The 19232-nt window shown below is 39.3% G+C and overlaps 1 protein-coding gene across 5 annotated transcripts in view; it reads right to left on the bottom strand.

Moving 5' to 3' along the window:
• The window catches only part of SYNCRIP (synaptotagmin binding cytoplasmic RNA interacting protein), a 27676-nt gene extending 9201 nt beyond the window's left edge, over nucleotides 1-18475 (bottom strand). The window contains exons 1-10 of one of the 5 annotated variants that reach the window (XM_075554808.1): nucleotides 18356-18475; nucleotides 15907-16066; nucleotides 15076-15194; nucleotides 14855-14962; nucleotides 12741-12854; nucleotides 12468-12644; nucleotides 4759-4894; nucleotides 3748-3953; nucleotides 2352-2501; nucleotides 1678-1799 (exon numbers count right to left, since the gene is read on the bottom strand). In XM_075554808.1, the coding sequence (XP_075410923.1) occupies nucleotides 1678-1799; nucleotides 2352-2501; nucleotides 3748-3953; nucleotides 4759-4894; nucleotides 12468-12644; nucleotides 12741-12854; nucleotides 14855-14962; nucleotides 15076-15194; nucleotides 15907-16054 (1280 nt within the window). In that variant the 5' untranslated portion in view covers nucleotides 16055-16066; nucleotides 18356-18475. Of the gene's footprint in view, nucleotides 1-1677; nucleotides 1800-2351; nucleotides 2502-3747; nucleotides 3954-4758; nucleotides 4895-12467; nucleotides 12645-12740; nucleotides 12855-14854; nucleotides 14963-15075; nucleotides 15195-15906; nucleotides 16067-17451; nucleotides 17633-18355 lie in introns of those variants that run through there. The other 4 variants (XM_075554804.1, XM_075554806.1, XM_075554805.1 and 1 more) reach the window with 4 other exon arrangements.
• Between the last annotated feature and the right edge of the window lie 757 nt (nucleotides 18476-19232).

Below are 19232 nucleotides of genomic sequence, written 5' to 3'. Positions count from 1 at the left end.
AAACCAAAACTGTAATTGTTTTAAGAGAGAAAACTCTGGGGACAAACTGTGGTCATTCAAATTGTTCTCCCATTTTACTAATATATGAATGACCTTAGAGGCAACTACCTCTCTGTACCTTTTCCCCAGCTCAAACTTGAAGGTAGTTACCTAATTCACAGGGATGCTATGAGAAGTATAAAGCACTTTCTGAATATGCAAGCTGTGTATTTATTGAATTTTAAAATTATAAAAAGTTGTGAATGGCTGACTCAAGTTTAAGCACAGGCATCACAAGGCAATATTCCTTTATAAGTTTCTCCTACATTAGAAGTATTGTTATCTGATATTCTCCAATCTTCTAATATACATATTGTCCTCACCTCAATCAAATCAGAATATTACAGAACTGGAACTATTTTACTTAAAGCAACTTCCAAAGGTTCATGGAATATTTCCATGATCATTCTATTTTCACCATGAACTTTCAGAAATGCTCTCAGATTCACTATGTATCTATAATTCCCTGTACTTACATTCTCTCACATCTTTAAATAATCCACAATCAATTGTTTTATGAAAGAAATGCTGAACTTCATTTTCAGTTCATGTAATAGGTTGAGGACTTTGAGAGCATGAGCAAACAAGCAACGGCTCTCTTCAAAAGCTAGCCTTTTCTTCTACATGTTCTCAAGCACACTACAAAAGATCTTAAATAATTTCATCTAATCCCATTTTAGAATGATGATTCTGATGATCAGAATTTGCCAACTTCCCTAAAATAATCAATTTTAATATCTCGCCCACACTACTTCTGCATACACATTAAGCATTGAAACAAACTCACCTTAGACAAAGCTATGTTCAATGATCACTGGTTCTTATTTCAAATTAACAATTACCCTACTCCTTCCTGAGAAATCAATTACCGACAATTTTTAATTACACGCATGTGTACAAGTTGAACAGGTGTGAGAACAATGGAACTAAAGCCCCAAATACTCATAGATATATTTCAGCATGTATCATTACCTGTGCTGCATGAATTTGTAGATGGGGGCAAGGGGGGTACAGTTATAGAAATCAAACACCAAGAGTTAAGTCACTAACTTCATTCACAGCAACTGAAAATCCCCTGTCACAATGTGCACCTATCCTTTCAGTTCTTCTAACAATACCCCGAATATAACTCATCGCACACCCTTATCAAAATACATTAGTTGCTTACTAGTTATAACCTCGTTTCCTATTTCAAAACTCATGTCTAGCATATGAAATCTTATGGAGTTGCAATTGGCACTGTATTAATAAGGAAGCCCTTGTTTATATACAAAAGGAGTTTTTCATTAAACGAGGTTTAATATCCTCTGAGAATAGAGCTCTCTACTATAACCAGATATAGTTAAGGTTTTTCCATGTCTAACAGCTAAAAGACATTTTCAACAACTTCCTGTCAACATATTAACATGCTTGGTTGATTTTATTTAAACAAAATTCCAGTAATTTAGATAATTATTTTTCACAAACATGGTATCAAGAGTTCAGTAAACATTGGAAGACCTTGGTATTTCTTCAGGTATCTCAAGTTTTCTTTAAAAGGTTATAGAATAGGTATGGCAAATTTTTTCAACAAGTCTCAGGGACAGCTATTCTCCAGCTAATGTACTAACATACACACACACACAAAATTTCACTTACATTTGATTCTTTGCTGCTTGCCTCTGGGCTTTTCTTTCTTTCCTTTTCTGATCAGGTGGTTTAGCAAAAACAATCTCAATACTTTCTCCCTCCAAGTCTTTACCATTCATTTCTTCCATAGCCTTAAAAAAAAAAAAGATTTTGATCAATATTAAAAATAAGCCTTTCAGGATGATTTAATCACCTACCATTAATAAAAGATGAATTAGATTACTAAGTTTCAATTTTATACACAGCTCTAACTCTTCAACTATTTTTTTAGTCTTATCAAGTAAACTAAGGTTATACATGTTAGCAGACTAGGGGTGGTGCAATTAACTTCCTCAGCTGCTCATCAAAAAACTTTGAAGTTGAGCACCCTAAGGTGTCTAGAAACAGAAGCCTGCCCTATCGACTTCTGAGAAAAAAAAACCAGCAAATGGAAACCCGATGGAGCACAGCTCTTACTGATACCCGGGGAGACAAAAGTGACTTGGTACAAGCTTATAAAGAGAGCTTAGCATGACTGGATATTAAGATTTGTTTCCCCAAAATAAATAAATAAATAAATAGATTTTTTAAAAAAAGATTTGTTTCCTTCCATTTTTAAAATATTGATTCTAAGATGACAAAATAAATCTATTTAGATGCCTATATTTTCCCACATATTTAACTTGACAGCACCACATATTTACCTTGACAGCACCATCTCGCTCGTCAAAATGAATGAAAGCATAATCTTTTAGTTTCTTTACTCGTTCCAGTTTCCCAAATTGACTAAATGCCTTTTCTAAAATCTCTTCTGTTACAGTATTGGCAAGGTTGCGTACAAACAAAACTTTTACCTGAAATTAAAAAGCAGAAACTGAGTATTTCCAAAAACCCTTATTTTCAACAAATCAGACTTCTTTGCCTTCTCCCCTACAACTTATGAAGGAGAACTACAACCCATCAAAAGATTATCAAGGGACTAGGTCCCTTACTAGAAGCCCTAACGGCACAGTAGGATCAAGATTGGGCAGATATAATTTAAAGGTAGATGGTTCCAGCCCAGTAGCTGGCTCTTGGGAGATGAGATTGTCTGCTCCCATAAAGATTACAGCCTGCCAAACTATGGGAGTTGTTCTAGTCTAGCATTTAGTTCCATTATGACTTTGAACCACAACATAACAGTAATGTATGCTTGGTAGTTTTCAGTAAATTAGTGATTATGGGAAGGATTGTTTCCTAGCAATGTGAATGCCACATCTTTTCAGATAGCTATTCAAATTTTAACCCAAAACAGAAATTGTCAAAGTAAATCTGTAATAATAGTGGGCACAAAATATTGGCAAGATATATTTTCTTTCGATCACGAAATCTCCTCAAAGCACAATTACAATTGTGCTTTTGGCTAAGAAACACTATCTCGCCCCTCCTAAATACTTAAAATAATGGAATTACCTATCTAAATGTCAAGCCAAATGAGCTCATCAGAAGAAATAAATCCTGTTAACAATATTCATAGTAATCCTGGATATTCACACTCCCTTATTTCACTGGTGATGTTTGACACCCAACTTATAACCACTAAAAGGGGATGTTTAAAGGAAAGACAAAAGCTAGAATAACAAACTGCAAACAGCATTAGAGAAAGTGTTGACTCAAGAGATGTTTGTTCTCATAGTGTCTCAACTGACTGCTGAAGCAGGATACCTAATAATAGCTAAACCTTTTAACTGCAGCAGCTCAGCTAAGGTCACTATTTTTAGGACTAGAACTTTTATCCAAAAAGCATGCTCGCTCACGACTGACACCATTCTCACAATCAAACAACAAATTCTCTTAAAATCTATATAAAAATGAGATCAAAATGTAGGCTAATTATGAAAGATTTCACAAGTAGCTAAGTATTCAAGAATAAATCTCTACACATTCACTTTCCAATTACATGGTATTTCTGGCATGTGGCTCTAATTCTTCAGTGAAGAGCACTTCTCCCACCTTCAAATATACAGTATATAAAAAAAATTTTTTTCCTAAGTTTTTCTTCCATCTCTTCATTCCAGTCATTCTACTGCTCCCTCAAATTTTTTACCTATTACATCTTACCTTTGCCATAACCTCAGGATCAGGATCTTCTATAGGATCAGCCCATTCAACAGTTCCAACATTTCCCCAGACTTTGACTTTACCGCTCATTAACCTACGCCGTGCCTGAGCAGCTGTTTTGTGATCTTCATATTCAAGAAAGCAAAAGCCTCTGTTCTTTTTCTTGTCGTCCGGTTGATGGTATAAAATGACATCTGTAAGGCCCTCTGAAAATAACCATTCCAAGGAAATTAGTTGAAATGAAGAATTTCTTTTTCTAAGATACTACCTCAATATCAAAATTTTAAGACCAATTTCTTTTCCCCAATGACCACCTCAATTTATACAAGGGACTTTCTAAAGCAGGTCCAGATTATTTACGTGGACCCGTATTACACTCCTTTTCTCAATATATAATTAATGGATCTTACACCATGAAACTTTCTCAACAAAGATCCTATTGGGGGAAAATTATTTTTAATTAATCTAAGGTCTATTTGGTTTCCATTAATCAAATCATGAAGCCCAACAAAAACCTTTATTTCAGGAAAACAGCAATAGAATTCAAATCAAATTGCCCAAAACTTAGTATGCAGATAAACACTTTAATGCTTCTTTTCTAGGCTGAAATAGCTGTATTGAAATGAAAAATGGGAGGGGGTATGTTAACTAAGAATAGCAAATGTTCTTGCAATGTGTTAATAGACTGGTAATTATTTACCAAAAAATTCTAGGTTAGATAAAAATATTTCCAACACCTAGAACCATGACAATTCAAATAGTCAAAAATGGGAAATCTGAACTAAGACCAGCAAAGACTGAATTTAAACCTCAGAGCTGCACTCATCAATTGTGTAACTTCGGCAAGTTCTGTCTCCTCATTGTGACGGTTAGTTAACCCTAGCTCCAAACAGTGCTACCTACCTCAAAATTTTGAAGGATTCAATAAAATGTAGCCTTTCAATCACTACTTGGTAGTATGTTACAATCTTCATTTTAAGTTGTACCGACTTTCAAATAAATCCAACTCACCTGTTACTTTGCTAAATTCTTCAAGGATCTGTTCCTTGGTTTTACTTTTAGGAATAGAGCCCACAAAAAGCCTGTTGTTGGCAACAGAAATGCAGACACCAATGTGTTTTCCAGAACGAATTTCATGATTATTATACTAAAAGGGGGGAAAAAAAGTGCCTTGTTTTTAAATTACTTATAATACCCTATTGCAAATGCTTATCATACAAGATATGCAAGCAAATCCATATACAAAAGCAAAACCTTTAACAAAATTTCAAGTCTTGTATGCTTTTGTCTTTTAAACATACTTCACCATAAAGTACAATAAAAGGGGTATATATAGGCTAGTAGATTAAGACTACTGATGCAACACTTAAACATCGATGAATCAAATGGGGGTTTTGGTGGTGATCCTCTAAGAATATGGAAAACTTGACAAAGAATCATGACTACAGACAGAAGTTCAAATTTTAAGACTGCTCAATTCTAATACCTTAACCTCTAATACATTCTATCAACTTATTACACTCAAACAAGGAAAAATTATTCCATTCCAATAGCCACATTCTGCCTGCTTAATAAACAAACTTCTCAATCAGCGTTCCCATCTCCCTCTTGAGAAGGTGCAATGAGAATCTAGCTTCGTTTAAATTTTTAAGCCTAAAAGAGCATCTTCTTTGAATCTGCTCCAGTCCCATTTCATTTTCAACATGACTACAAATTAAGTCATGAACAAAAAAGACAGTGGTGGTGCTGTGGACTAAGCACTAAATTACAAATAACTGCACAGTTGGTGGTTCAAACCTACTAGCCTATCTCCGCAGGCGATAAGATGAAGCTGTCTGCTCCTTTAAAGTTTTAGGTCTTATAAACTCTTTAACAGGGTCACTCTGTGTTGGAATCAACTGGATGGCGGTAGGATTTTTAATATATATATACACATATATATAGATGGCAGCCACAGTAGCAATAATTCTCCAGCCATCTGCTTTCCAACTGCCCTATAATCTATTTTATACGTATATACAGCTGGAGCTATACAAACTGAAAAGTACAAAATTGCCCCGCATTGATTATTCCCAATCTAACAGCTATAAAAAGCATTAACAGAGGAAAACGTAACTACACCAGAAAGTCCTCAATTCCTCCCATGTGCTTTCTCTACTTTAGTATTAATATATTGTTAAATACGAAGTTCAAACATCTAGCTCCATTCAAAACAGTTTTTCACATTTACTTCCCCACTGACTCAGCTTCTATTATATGAACCCTACACATCCCCATTTCTCTATATTTACACCAGATGCAAACAATAAATGTATTTATACACACACTAAGAGCAATGCCAAGTCCTATAAAGGTAAAAAAATTAAATTTTAAAATGACCTATGCTAACCTAGACCAACAGTTCTCAACAGGAGCCCCAACGGAGGGAAAGTACACTGGAAATCTAGTAGAAGACATTCTTCCATGTATCAAAAAAAAAGCACAGGTCTGACCACCAACACAATAAATCATCCAACCCTAAATTTCAGTATGAAAGTTGAAAAATCAGCCAGACTGTTTTCTCAAAGAACCTATGTACACCAGGACGTCAAATGGTTGAGAAAAAAATTTTCATCCTATTTTTCTATGAACTTTCTGAAGTCCCTTATATGTGACCCATAGGGAATAAATGAACTCCCATATAAATTTAAGGTATTCCAGGAATAAAGTAATCATTACGGGCTTCTTATATCTGGAAATAAATATTTCCTTAATCAATGCTTAAGAGTATCTATTTAGATGTATGAGGAGGCTTCAAAGTTTGTGGAAAATTCCTTTTCATTTATAAAGGTTTTGAATCCTGTGAGTTGTGTGTATACTTGACTTACTTAATATTTCTCAATCTATCACCTTTAGCTCCAAAATAAGTTCTTTCAGCAGTTGGGTAAAGGTGAATTAGATGGTTGAGAGTTTGTGTGTGTGTATATAACTATTAATGTGTGTATATATATATAAAACTATTAACTATTTAAAAAAACAGTCCTGAGATTTAATGGTGCTTCTACTTAACAGCATAAGAATACCACAAAAGCTAAAATGCTATAGGACATTACACTGTATCAAAATAAAGCAAAGATAAAAAGGTGAGAGGTCTTTCCAATGCCAGGAAGGTGGGCCTAGATGTTAAAAAAATCAAGTCTCAGAAATCCACCTTTCTGGTTCAGAGCCCTAACTGATGAGACTAAGCAAAAAAGATTAACTTCCCATATCAATACAGCTTCAGTATTTAAGAACACCAAAACAATTTTATGATCTGTAATATTCTTATCACTAGGCTTAAAATTTTAAATTATTCTCCCTTCCTTCATAGTATATTAAAAAATTGCTACAAATTCCACAATCTGAGATTTAGAATCTGATCCAGAAATGGCTGCTCATTACTAACACTTCTAATAGTAGTAATAAGCACTATCCCCCACAATCCTGTCCACTTCACTTTTAAGCACTCATTAAGTTCCTGTTTTTCATTTGTTTGCTTGATTTTTTTTTTCCCCAAATTAAGCCAAAATTTACATCCCTAAAAATCCTGCCAGAACTCTATTTCTACCTTTTGCAGAACAAAAAATATACTTCCTCTTCCAAACTGACAGTACACTTCATATACTTCGAGTCTCTTGTCTATGTTTGCCTAGTTATTCCCTCACAGGCATAAGCAAATGTCTCCAAAGAAAAGTGTCCCTAACCCCAAGAGTGACATTCCCAACGTAAGTACTATAGAGGTAGACATTAAGGAAAACCCACCAGAAACTTGATCTACTTCTAGACTGCATGCCTTTACTGTATCTAGTCCACAACTTTAGCTTATTTGGCAATCACATCACTGCTGGCTCACAGCTTATAATTCACTTGTTAAATTGATTGTGTACAGAACTCTACATTTGTCCTAACTCAATTCCAGCAAGCTGAATGTGAACTCTCTTCTCCCTCCCCTTTTAAATCCGGATTTTTTCACAATAAATCTCATGCACCTTCCAATCACCAAATTCCTAAAGAACTGTCCAACAGTGTCCTCATTCAAATCACTGACATTAAGTGGAATAGAAAGAGCCTATAGTATATTACTAATAGGCAATAATTTACTCATTCATCTTTGACCTTTCTTCATCCTCTTGCTGACATTCTCTTGGGTCTTTTGTTCTTAACAAGTATCCTTCATTCTTCTGTCATTAACACCATGCCCCCAACAGGAAGTCTCTAAACTTAAATAATTTTAACTCCTACTCACACCTAGCATTGTTTCAATTCAACTTACCTATGTTCTTCACTGTCCCTCCCTCTCAACCCTACATGGCAATGCATTTAAATCCTTTTTACTTTGCATCACTTGCTTACAATTTTTATTGTAGTTATGTTCACATGTCCTATAAATTCACCACCACTGGTCACTAAATCAAAAAGTGCATGGAAAAATTTTATTGAAACTCAAGGATTTCTTCCATGCACTTTAAAAAACCATGCAGTAGTCATGTATGTGTGAAGAGGCACTAACAGCAATTTCAGCAGGATATTTCCATTATACAGAACTGTCACAAGTATTGCTGCACCACTGGGTCTCGGCTCAAATTCCAACAGTGCACAACAAAATTGCATCCACACTTTGCTCTTCATCTTAAAGGCAACTGCAAGCATTAGAAATACTCGGGGCAAGTCAAAAAATACTGCCTTGAAAAAAAATCACAGAAACCTTTCTTAAGCAAAAGTATCAAACTGATTATCAAAATATTTAATTTTCAATATATCTTCCAATCTAATCTAGTCTATACAGTACTGAAGGCAGTGTTTCCACCTCTTTAATTCCAAAGAATTCTATGCTGAATCACACTAAGTCAAATCAACTTGGAGGAATTTAATTTGAATTCTTTTTAAAATGTTGGGTTTGGGACATCGAGATTGTAGGATAGGTGGGGTAAGGTTTCCCAAGGAAATTTTCCTTAGACAGCCCACGCTACTTTCAAAGAAATTGGAATCAATGTAGCAATATTTTTTTTATTTACCCGTTTTTGCCAAATTAATACCCAAAAGGAAGGAGGGGGGCAACCTAATCACCTGTTAATCCCCAATACATTTGTCCTCATGATAGCACAAAATAATTACAAATCGAAGCTATGTAGCTTACAAATAGCAAAGTGGCACTTGAGCTACATAAACTTAAAACCAGACCAAGCCAACTGCCATCAAGTCAATTCCGACTCACAGGAGCCGTACAGGACAGAGTAGAACTGCCCCTTTGGGTGTTCCGAGGCTGTCAATCTTTCCCAGAGCAGAAAGCCTCATCTTTTTTCTGCAAAGACATTGGTGGAAACAAATTGCTGACCTGACAGCTAGCATCCAAAGAACTAGATAGGAATGTTAGAAATTCTTGTGTCATAAATAGATGTACCAGATGGTGGTATTCAGCCAGCCACTTACCCAGCATCTACTATGCAATGGCAGTGTTCTATACACACTGGGGATACAAAGCAGGATGGGAGATAGCTTATAGTATGACTGGAAAAGATAAGCAATCAATGTACAACGTCAAGAATCAAGTAAATCTTACAGCTTTCTTTTCTAATTGTGTTCTATCATGATTCCTGTAGGGTGGGTCATTGAAACTCAGAAAAGACCTAAGAACACCTGACTGGCAACACTAATTGGAAGAAATGCTTGAAAACTAAACAAACAGCAGGAAAAAGCTGAGATGGACAAAAAGGTTACTTCTTGGTGGAAGGGTAAGGAGGAGGAAAAGTAGTCAAGGGGAAAAGGGATCAGAGAAAGCTAAGCAAGAGATTAATCATATATGTCCTCTTTGAAGACCATTGGTTTCAGCATGGAAAATGTAACCAGATCCAAGCTGGTGAGTGGTAAACTATAAAGAAATGGATACTCTGGATTGTCAGTAATCTAGCATGGTAGCAATGAGGATGGTAAAGTGGTTAGATGTCAAGATTTTGGAAAACATGACATACTTCCTGAGCTCCTTTTATCACTATCCTAAAACCACCGAAGCTTAAAACTTAAAAAAAAAAATTAAGACAACTTGGTGACATTTATTTCATATTGCTGGCTTAAATTATATCTAGTTAACAATGAAGTAAACAATAGAAGATGTGGTGCAAATGGTTAAATACTCGGCTACTAACCGAAAGGTCGCAGTTCGAATCCACCCAGAGGCAGGCACCTCAGAAGAAAATCCGGGTAATTTATTTCCAAAAGGTCACAGCCACTGAAAACCCTATGGATCACAGTTCTACTCTGAAACACATGGGGTTGCCATGAGTCAGAATCAACTCAAAAGCAACTGGTTTGATTTGGTTTTATAGTTTTCAATAGGCACTCAAACTAAACAAACCTGATATCAAACTAAGGTACATGCCTGTGCATGTCATTCTAGCTTTTTTTGCTCATCTGCTGAATAAAGGCAATTCCACTTACCTTAAAGGATTGTAATGGCATTTTAAAATAATAATGTAGAACTTAGCAAAAGTCTTGTGCTTTAACACAAGCACTCAAATGGCAGTCTTTAACAAATTTAGAACTTACTTCCCAGGCTTGATATCATTTTAAGGTTGAAGTTTTTTAATGTCCCAAAATACCAGGCAAATATTTGCTGAAGACATGGTCACTAAATTTACAGGTTCTTTAATTTCATGCTCCTTCAGCTGATAACAACAATCCATTTTTACAGGCAATTAAAATCTAAATCCAATCCAAATGTTAAATCTGTTTAATGTAGAGCAAAAATTTTCGCTAAATCAGTTGAAAGACAGCAGGTGCTTCAATCTTCTGCTCTATAAATACTGCAAAATAAGCCTTCTATAATACCCTCCCAACTTTCTTAAATATTCACCTCAGATAAAACTATACAAGAGATATTCTAAAATATGTTTCAAAATGTTCCCTTGAACACTGTAGGGAGGATACTCAATTCCACAAAGTAGTAAAACACTAAAAAAATCAACTTGAGTTCTTACTTCCTCAAAAACCTAACCCATTAACACTGTATTAAAGACTAATCTCCCAACCCCATTGTTACCGTAAGTCTAATCAAAGTAATACCACCAGGTCTGAAGTTGATTCTGCCAAAATAAAGCAAAATCTTCCAAGATACCACATATGCTATTACCACTGGGACTATCTTTAATAATCCACCACCATACAAAGCCTTCTGTTTATCAGGTACTAAACAATAACTACCATACATACCCCAGTATAAACCAAGTTCTTCACCACATTTTAAATTTAGTTTTTGTAGTAAAATAAGGTGCCTTGGTGGATATTCAGGATTGGCTTATACTCAAGTATATACAGTATGCCCCTAAAAATGGGTTCAAGTCACAACAGAGACATTTTTTTAAAAAAAATAATTAGTCCCAAAACCAATTAAAAGGTTGCTTTTTTATCTATAGTTTCAGCATTACAGTTAAATAAAACTATGTTACCAAGATTAAAATTCTAAGCAGCCTATTACAATTTTGGTTTTCCAGATAATTTTATAAACCACAGAAATTGCCCAAACTCAAATATATTTCCTAATGTGTACTTGATTAAATCAGTTACAATATTCAGCAACTTTGATTAATGATCCATAATTACCATGATTCTAGAATTTAGAATTCCAAAATCTACTGTTGTTCTGAGAATTTAGTGGCTTACAAATGTCAGTTTAATGTTTCCTTTAAAGTGTTAATAAACAAACCATTATCTAAAATAAAACTAAGCAGTCCGACATCACTGGCTACATAGTAAGATAGTCCATTAACTTCCATATTTTCATCTCCACATCGAAACTTATCATTACTTGATTGTAACTTTAGTCAAAAGCGTGTATCTTTTTATAGGATATTAAACTAGACATTTTCTAAAACACCTTTCTCAGTCTTTAAGAACTCAATCTTAATTGCTGAATCTTAAGTTTGACACACCTTAAATGTTAAAGAGCTGCACTCCCTCAAACAGGAAGCACTAGCCATGATTTCAAAAGAAACACCAAAACTTGGAATTTCCTATTCACTTAAGGAAGCTTAATTTTCCATGTCAAACCTTTCTCATATTCAAGTACACGCACCAACAGAGGAATTAATGCAACACAAAACAGCAAGATAAACTATCCTTTTATTTTTTTCTCCTTCGGGTTTGCCTTCAAATGAATGAAGTGATAGATCTGATGGCGAGAAAGGGGTTATAATCAGTCTTGAGATTTTAAATTTGGGCATCCTCAACTATAGAGAAACCACTTGAATGAAAATTCATTTTAAGGGAATCAAATTAATTTGTATTAAATTAAGCCATAATTTGAAACATTAATAATCTCTTTAAAAGCTGAGGGAATATTTTAACCTAGGTTACTCGCTACAAAAACTATTATTTCATTAACTAATATATTATCTGTAAGTCAAGGCTTTTTAAAAAAAAAAAGGGATGGTCAATGTGTGCACAGAAACTATTAAGAGCCCTACCTGTCACTTTCTTACATTTTTTCATAGCTATAAATTAAAATCACCAAGCCCGTTATTTCAAACTGAATGCTAAGATTTCTGACATACTATCTTCTTGATCCTGAGTATAATGTGTGCTTAGACAAAGTGTTTTAACACTGACTTGTCAGCACTTCAAAAGAGTTCTGGTTAACCTTCAAGCACAATAAGGGAAAAATACAGCATAAACAACAAATATGAAAATCAAAAAGGAAAAAAACTTGCCAGTTTAACAGCCTCCTGAGCTGCTTCTTTTGTACAAAAAGTGACAAACGCATAACCTCTATTGAGACCAGTAAGAGGATCCATCATTAAACGAAGATCCCATATAGGCCCAGCTTTCTCAAACAGTGGAACAAGTTCATCCTCAAATAGATCTCTTGGGATCTTCCCAACAAATATCTGTAAATCAAAATATGAAGTAAAAACCATGGAAATTTTAAGTAATCAAGACACTTCTACATTAACTACAAAAGGTACAAATTTTAGTTTCTTTACCTCAGTGCCAACAGAAGGCTGCTGACCTGAATAAACGGAATCTGGAGGCGGTCCCCCATACTTCCTCTGTCCAGTGGTCACATCAAGTGTGTAGCCTGTTCTTTCCAAGAGTGCCTTGAAAAATTCATCTGTCGTTAATACATTTTTTAACTCACAAGACCATATGCATGCAGTTAGTAGTAGTTCAAGTCAATCTTGTGCATATCTTCCCAATTATTTTTGGCAATATTCCCCATAAATAGATCTCTAGTGCCTAGTAAAAAAAATTAAAGCCATCAACAATTTTGAAGGTAGGATCTAATACTGACATGTCTCCTAAAAAAGATTTCCATATAATTTAGTGTTTAGATTTCTTCAGGAGTATTCCTCTTCAGGAAGGAGCTAAATATCCTCTTTCACATCTAAATTTATAATCCACACTAAGTACCAAGTATTCCATTCATAGGTACAAACCCCCATTCAAAGCATTTTATCAACATTAATCTTCATAGAAATTACTTACTACACTAAATCTCGAACTCTGAAATAGAACATATTCTGTCTATATGCAAAGTACCATGCTTCACAAGACATCCTGGTTTAGTCCAAAAGACAGCCAAACTTTTAAAACATTCCAAAATATTAAGTGATTTAACTTCAATATTTGAGCCCCCTAAAGGTGAACTTATAAAATGTATACAACTCATTTAAAAAGAAAATAATTATCCCTTCATCTCTTCTTATAAGCAAAGAAAAGTACTAGAAAAAAGTAGTTCACCAGGTTATGCCTAGTAATGTGCTTTCCTAACAGCAAGTCAGGAAAACCCTATGGAGCAATTCTATTCTGTAGGGCATGGTGGCAGCAGGAGTCAGGCTGAATGATAGTTAACAATCGAATACCTGGCTGATAAATTTTGAAATGAAGACTCACTAACCCAAATCACATAGCAAAACCTAACAAAAATTTTTAAAATTTGTTGTCACCCTAGCCTTAAAAATCAATATGACTACAGAGACTTTAACCATTTCCCACTAACATCAAAAAACATTGTGGTCAACTGGGGAAGGGTATACAAATGCATAAAATGTGTTCTATTTAAAAAAAAACTCGCATGAGGTCAACTTTTTCTATGGCTCACTCAGTAACAATACTGAAATTCTTATCTATGACTGCCACATAAATTAAGCCATTAATTGGCTATCTTCTCAGTTTCTCCACATGTAATCTCTGTGCGGAAGAGTTTTGATTCTTTAATCTTTACCACATCCAAGTTGACCTTTTATCAATTTCAAAAACTATTCCAATTAATGTCTTACAGCAAGTAATTCCATGATCTTCTATTTCCATTGTTCCACAAACTTTTGAAGTCCTCATATTATAGCTTTTAAGTCAACTCCGATGCCAAGACAAATTGAAGTCACACAAAAACTAAACTTTAAACAATTCACTTATAAGATTGCTTCCAAAAAATTTCAAAATAGGTGAATCTAACACTTCGAACGTACTACATTCCAATCTTGTCCAGACAATTAAAGCACCACTTACCATCTCTACCCTACATTAAATGGTTTTCTAAACCATACTCCTGGATTCAAGAGCATACTATATTAACAGTACCAAGTTAAAATGCTTATGTCTATAACACACCAAGTCAAAATCTCTCAAATCAGATCACTTTTCTACAAATAAAACCTTTCAAAAAGCTTCTCTTCCCAGTTTGTTCCTTCATTTAACATTGCCACACTAAATAACTGATAAAAACTAAGAAATAAACCTAATAACCATATACTAATAGTAATGGAAAGCAAAGTTATTAAAATTCTGAATTCACCTGGTGCTCGAGAACACTAAGAACAGCTAAATGTATACACTCCACTACAATGGCATAACTGATCCCCTGAGTTTATTTCTACTGTCAGCAACCTGGACTTGCAGCTTTTCAAACTGTCTGGAATATGATGGATACTTCCCTTTAAATCTTTTAAGTGGAATAGCAATAGCACACACTATACTAACTTTCAACATCTTATAAACACACATACTAATTTCACATTCAAGGACAATTTGCCAAAGCAAGGAAGTAGGTCAAAGCACTTTAAAATTGAAGGGAAAAAATGAAACTTTAAAAACATACCTTAATTTTTGCCTCATCTGGTCCTTTGCTAGAATCTGCTACTTTGGTCCCCTGTTTTTCTCTCTGCCTGTAAGTCTTCATGACTCCACATAAAAAGGCACTTTTGTTCTGTAAAGATATTTTCCAATAACGTTGAATAAATTTTATTGGCATAATAATGAAACAAGGTATACCAGATCTATTCAAAATATTAATTATTTTAATGCTGATATTAACATTACCTGAACATGAGAGAGATCACTGTCTTTAAACTGTTGAAGAACTGCCAAAGCACCGTCTTCATTGAATTCTTTTAAAGCTTCGATAGCTCTTTCATCTAAATCGCTATGTGCAACTAGCCCTGGAGAAGGGGGGGAAAAAATCATTAGTTATTTAAGTGTCAGTACTTTAAGAAACCATTTTCTACAAGAAAAGTTCGTGTTGGCCAATACAGGTACGCATATGCCAATGTAACAATGTACTAGCCCTCTTACCTACAAAATGAACACACATACTTTGTCCATTTGAACTACATTCTTAAAAACCTCAACAACATTTACAATGAATCCACTTTTATCTTGTCTTGCGTCTAAGAAAGACAGTCTGAGTACTATTTCTACAGTAAAATATATAAGCTTACAAATACTAAAACCAACCAACAAAGTACCAAGCTAAACAAGTGAACCTCTACTCTTCAAATACCACTAGAAAAAATAACTGCCACACCAAGAAAGCCTGGGTACAAGTCTACAATTACCAAGTTATTTAACAAGAATCCTACTATAAAAATACCCAAAAAAGTCACATGGCCTGCTCCTAACATTTAGCAGCTGTTGCTAATCATATACTTATCCATCCAGTCAACCAACCAGCCTTTAGCTCCTGTCCCTCCCTTCTTCCCTCCCTCTTAGACACCTTAACCTGTAGTTCAAAGCTGAATTAAGCAACTATCACAAGTCAAAAACTCCAGTTCCCACACTTATTGGAAACCACAAAAAGTTGCTATTTTAGCTCAAAGCCAGAAATCCAATAGAAAAATTTCATAATGTAATTTTGCAAGTGTTAGTTCTTACCTGCAACGTAAATTTCATCTAGTTTTTCAGCAACTTTCTGTGGTAAACCAGCATCAAGCAATGTCTGAAAATTTTCTGAATGGATAACTGCAGAAGTATTATCCATGGGCTCTTCAGTACCATTTCCATTAACATGTTCTGTAGCCATGTTTCCAGAGATCTGTTCAAACGCAATAAGCAAAATTAAACTACAATCTTCAAAAAGAACAGAGGACAATATGAGAGCTCCAATCTTTACTTTCTCTACCATTTGACTACACGAGCCAGTCTGCACCTCACTTTCTTTCCAGAGGCCTAACTTTAAAGTCACTATCGCCTGCCAAGCCAGATTTGGAGCGCAGGGCACAGAAGCTCCAAATCACTAAGATTTTCCTCAGGACTACCCTTGACTCACCTGCTAACACTCCCTAGGAAGAACCGTATTACACACGGAGCCCAATTAGCACAGGACCGCCAGCGAGCCACATGCAGCTGTGCCGGTAACAGCGTGTGGCGTGTACGTGGAGGAAGCCAAACTGGGCTTGTCCCTCTCAAAGGTAAACCCCCAAAGTGCGCGCTTTTCCCGCCTGCCGCTCATAGATCAGAAAACAACAGTCTGCGAAGAACAAAGCGCTCACACAAGCTACCTTCCCACCACCCATTTTCTCCACCCTTCACCCCCGCACCCAAAAGCCCGCCCCTGGCTCCGCACCCAGGGCGGCAGCCTCACCGCCGCGGCCGCCAGGAGCCCATTGGAAACACGTGCTCTGCGCCTTCATCTATCCTACAACTTCCTTCAACGAAAACCCACCGAGTCCCAAACCAAGACGACCATCACCGGCTCCCAACATCAACTCCAAGTCGCGGTCGGAGCCCCCAGAAAGCAGTACCAGCAGCAGCAGCAGCAGCACAACCCGGTTCCTCAACCGCGAGGCCGCGGCGGCGCCAGGCCACAGGCTCTCCCCGCCCCCCAGCGCCGCCGTCTCCGCCGTGACACATGGCTCTCTCCGCCCCAGGAGCTCCCGGGGCGCTGGCGACCCCGGCCGCCCGCCTGCCCGGCCGCGACGTGACCCGCAGCGCGACCGGCAAGCCCCCGCCCGCCGGTGCGGCGACTGTGGCGCCAGCAGTCTCACACCCGGCCGGGGTCGGCAGCGTGAAGGCGTTCCGAGAACTGCCCAACGCCCGCCGGACCGCGAGCACCACCCAAGCCTACCGCGCGCCTGCCGGACAAGACCCGCTCCTCTCCGCCCACTCCCGCGCCGCGGCGCCGGCCACGACAGCACCAACTCCACCGCTGCTCGCGGTCCGGGCGGGCCACGGAGCGGCGGAGGCGCCTCCTCCCCAGGGCGCTGCAGACAAAGCCCGAACGGCGACAGCACATGGAGGACAGAAGGAAGTGGCGGCGCAGGCTGCGGCCTACTCCCAGACAGCACCAGTCAACGTGCTCCTCTACCTCTTGGAATCCATTTTCCAGAAAAGCCGGTTTCTCCCCGAGCCGCCCTCCTCCAGCTCACTCCACAATGTCAGGGAGTTCCCGTCCCAGACCCGGAGCCTGGCGGTCGTTACCTCCCCGTTGAGCTGCGGCGGAGGAATCCTGTCCCAAGGAATCGGGTTGCGGGAAACGCGTGCTCGCTGCTCCCTGTGTCCGGCGCGAGTGGAGCTGTTGTAAAATGGCGGCCGAAGCTCACGCCGCTGGCAGCAAACCCGATCCAGTTCCACTCGCCTCCGAGCGCGCTCCCGGTGCGCGCGCGCGCGCCCGCGTGACCCCCCCCCTTTCCCTTCCCTCCCTCGCGCGTCCGCTTCTCTCACTCCCTCAGCCCCTGCCTTCCTCCAGCTCCTCCTCTCCCCTACCACTACACCTCCAGCCTCCGTCTGCCTTCTCCTCTCGGCCTTTCTTCTTCCTCTCCCTGCCCCTTCCCCCCCACTGCTCCCACTTCCTCCGCGGTCGCTCAAACACGAGTGGCCGCCGTTCCCCTCCTCGTTCGCTCGCTCGCTCGCTCCCTCCCTTGCTCGTTCTCCCGGTCCCGTCCCAGTCCCTGCCGAGCCGGCTCCTCTCTTTCTCTCTCCCGCGCTGACGTGACGACGTAGCTTACGTCTCGGGACGCGCGCCCGAGAGCTCCGCCCCACGCCCTGCCACCTCCCTGGCTCCTCACCACCTGGTGGGAGGGGGGCGCGAGACCCCGCCCTTCCGCTCCAGCAGAGGCAGAGGGGCCGCGAGTGAATGAAAGGCCCGCCCCTTCCCCTCCCGACTGCCCCCTCCCGCTCCCCTTCAGGCGGGGCGGGCCGGCTCAGCGTGTCCCACTCGTTCTCCTTTGTCAGGAGACAGGCATCTCCTACCCCACCCCACCCCTCCCCGCCCCCACAGCAGCACCACGCGCACGCCTCCCCCACAGAGCTGCCGCCCGACGGGCGGGCTGAGCACCAGGCAGGGGGCGCGGGGCCCGCCTGGCGCTTCGCGGAGGGCACCCACCGGTCGGTGCGCGCCCGGCCCCCGCCCCCGGCACCGCCGCCGCGCAGCCGTTTCAGGCGGTGTCCACGCCGCGCCGCCCCGCGTTGTGCTCGCTCGGGAAGCTGCAGGCGCACGTGTCCCCCGGGGCGGGGCGAGGCAGACAATGGGGCCGCAGGGGAGGGGATTGGCGCCCAGACGAGCGGACTCTTAAATCCGCCACCGGGCCGGTAGGTCTCCCGTGTTGGAGTTGCCCGAGGAAGAACCGGTTACCCTAGGCAGACAATGGGGTCGCCGAGGAGTCAGTGCCCGCACGCTTCGCCTTCACCAGAACCGTGGTCCGAGGGTGGGGTACCCGAACCTCGGCACGAAAAGCCTGACTGCTTTGGAGGGGGACCGGGCTAGCTTCAGGCAAGCCAAGATGTGCTGCTCTCCTGGGGTTGACACGAAGGCCAGATTTGGAAGCGAAACCGCCCCGTGCTGAAGGGTTGTGCAATCCACCGTTTCACTCCCTGGCCTTTTAAGCAGTTTTGGGCTTCCTCCTAGCAGTTTGAGCAACTCCATGCAGCATGAGCTGCGTGATTAGAGCAACGGTAAGGAAAATAGCTTGGTGTTTCTCTTACCAAAAACTTGGCTACTAAGATTTATGTGAAGTGGCATTTCCTTTGTAACCGTTTATTAAGTACATGGAAGACAGAGCCATTTGAGTTTCCGACACGATATGGATACTAATTTTACCCAATGAGGCTATAATAAAAAAAATCGTACTGTCCATTAAAAGACAGGCTGCTTTTTAAAAACTACTGGTTCCTCAAATGAGGCCAATGCAATGTCAATAACCAGTGGCTAAAGAAAAAGTTAGATGAGCATTTTTCAAAGTATATAAATTGCCTATTTGATT

The sequence above is a fragment of the Tenrec ecaudatus genome, chromosome 7, assembly GCF_050624435.1.
Source record: "Tenrec ecaudatus isolate mTenEca1 chromosome 7, mTenEca1.hap1, whole genome shotgun sequence".
NCBI lineage: Eukaryota > Metazoa > Chordata > Mammalia > Afrosoricida > Tenrecidae > Tenrec > Tenrec ecaudatus.
The sequence above is the reverse complement of the archived record's forward strand: the minus strand, read 5'-3'. Positions and strand labels throughout refer to the sequence as shown.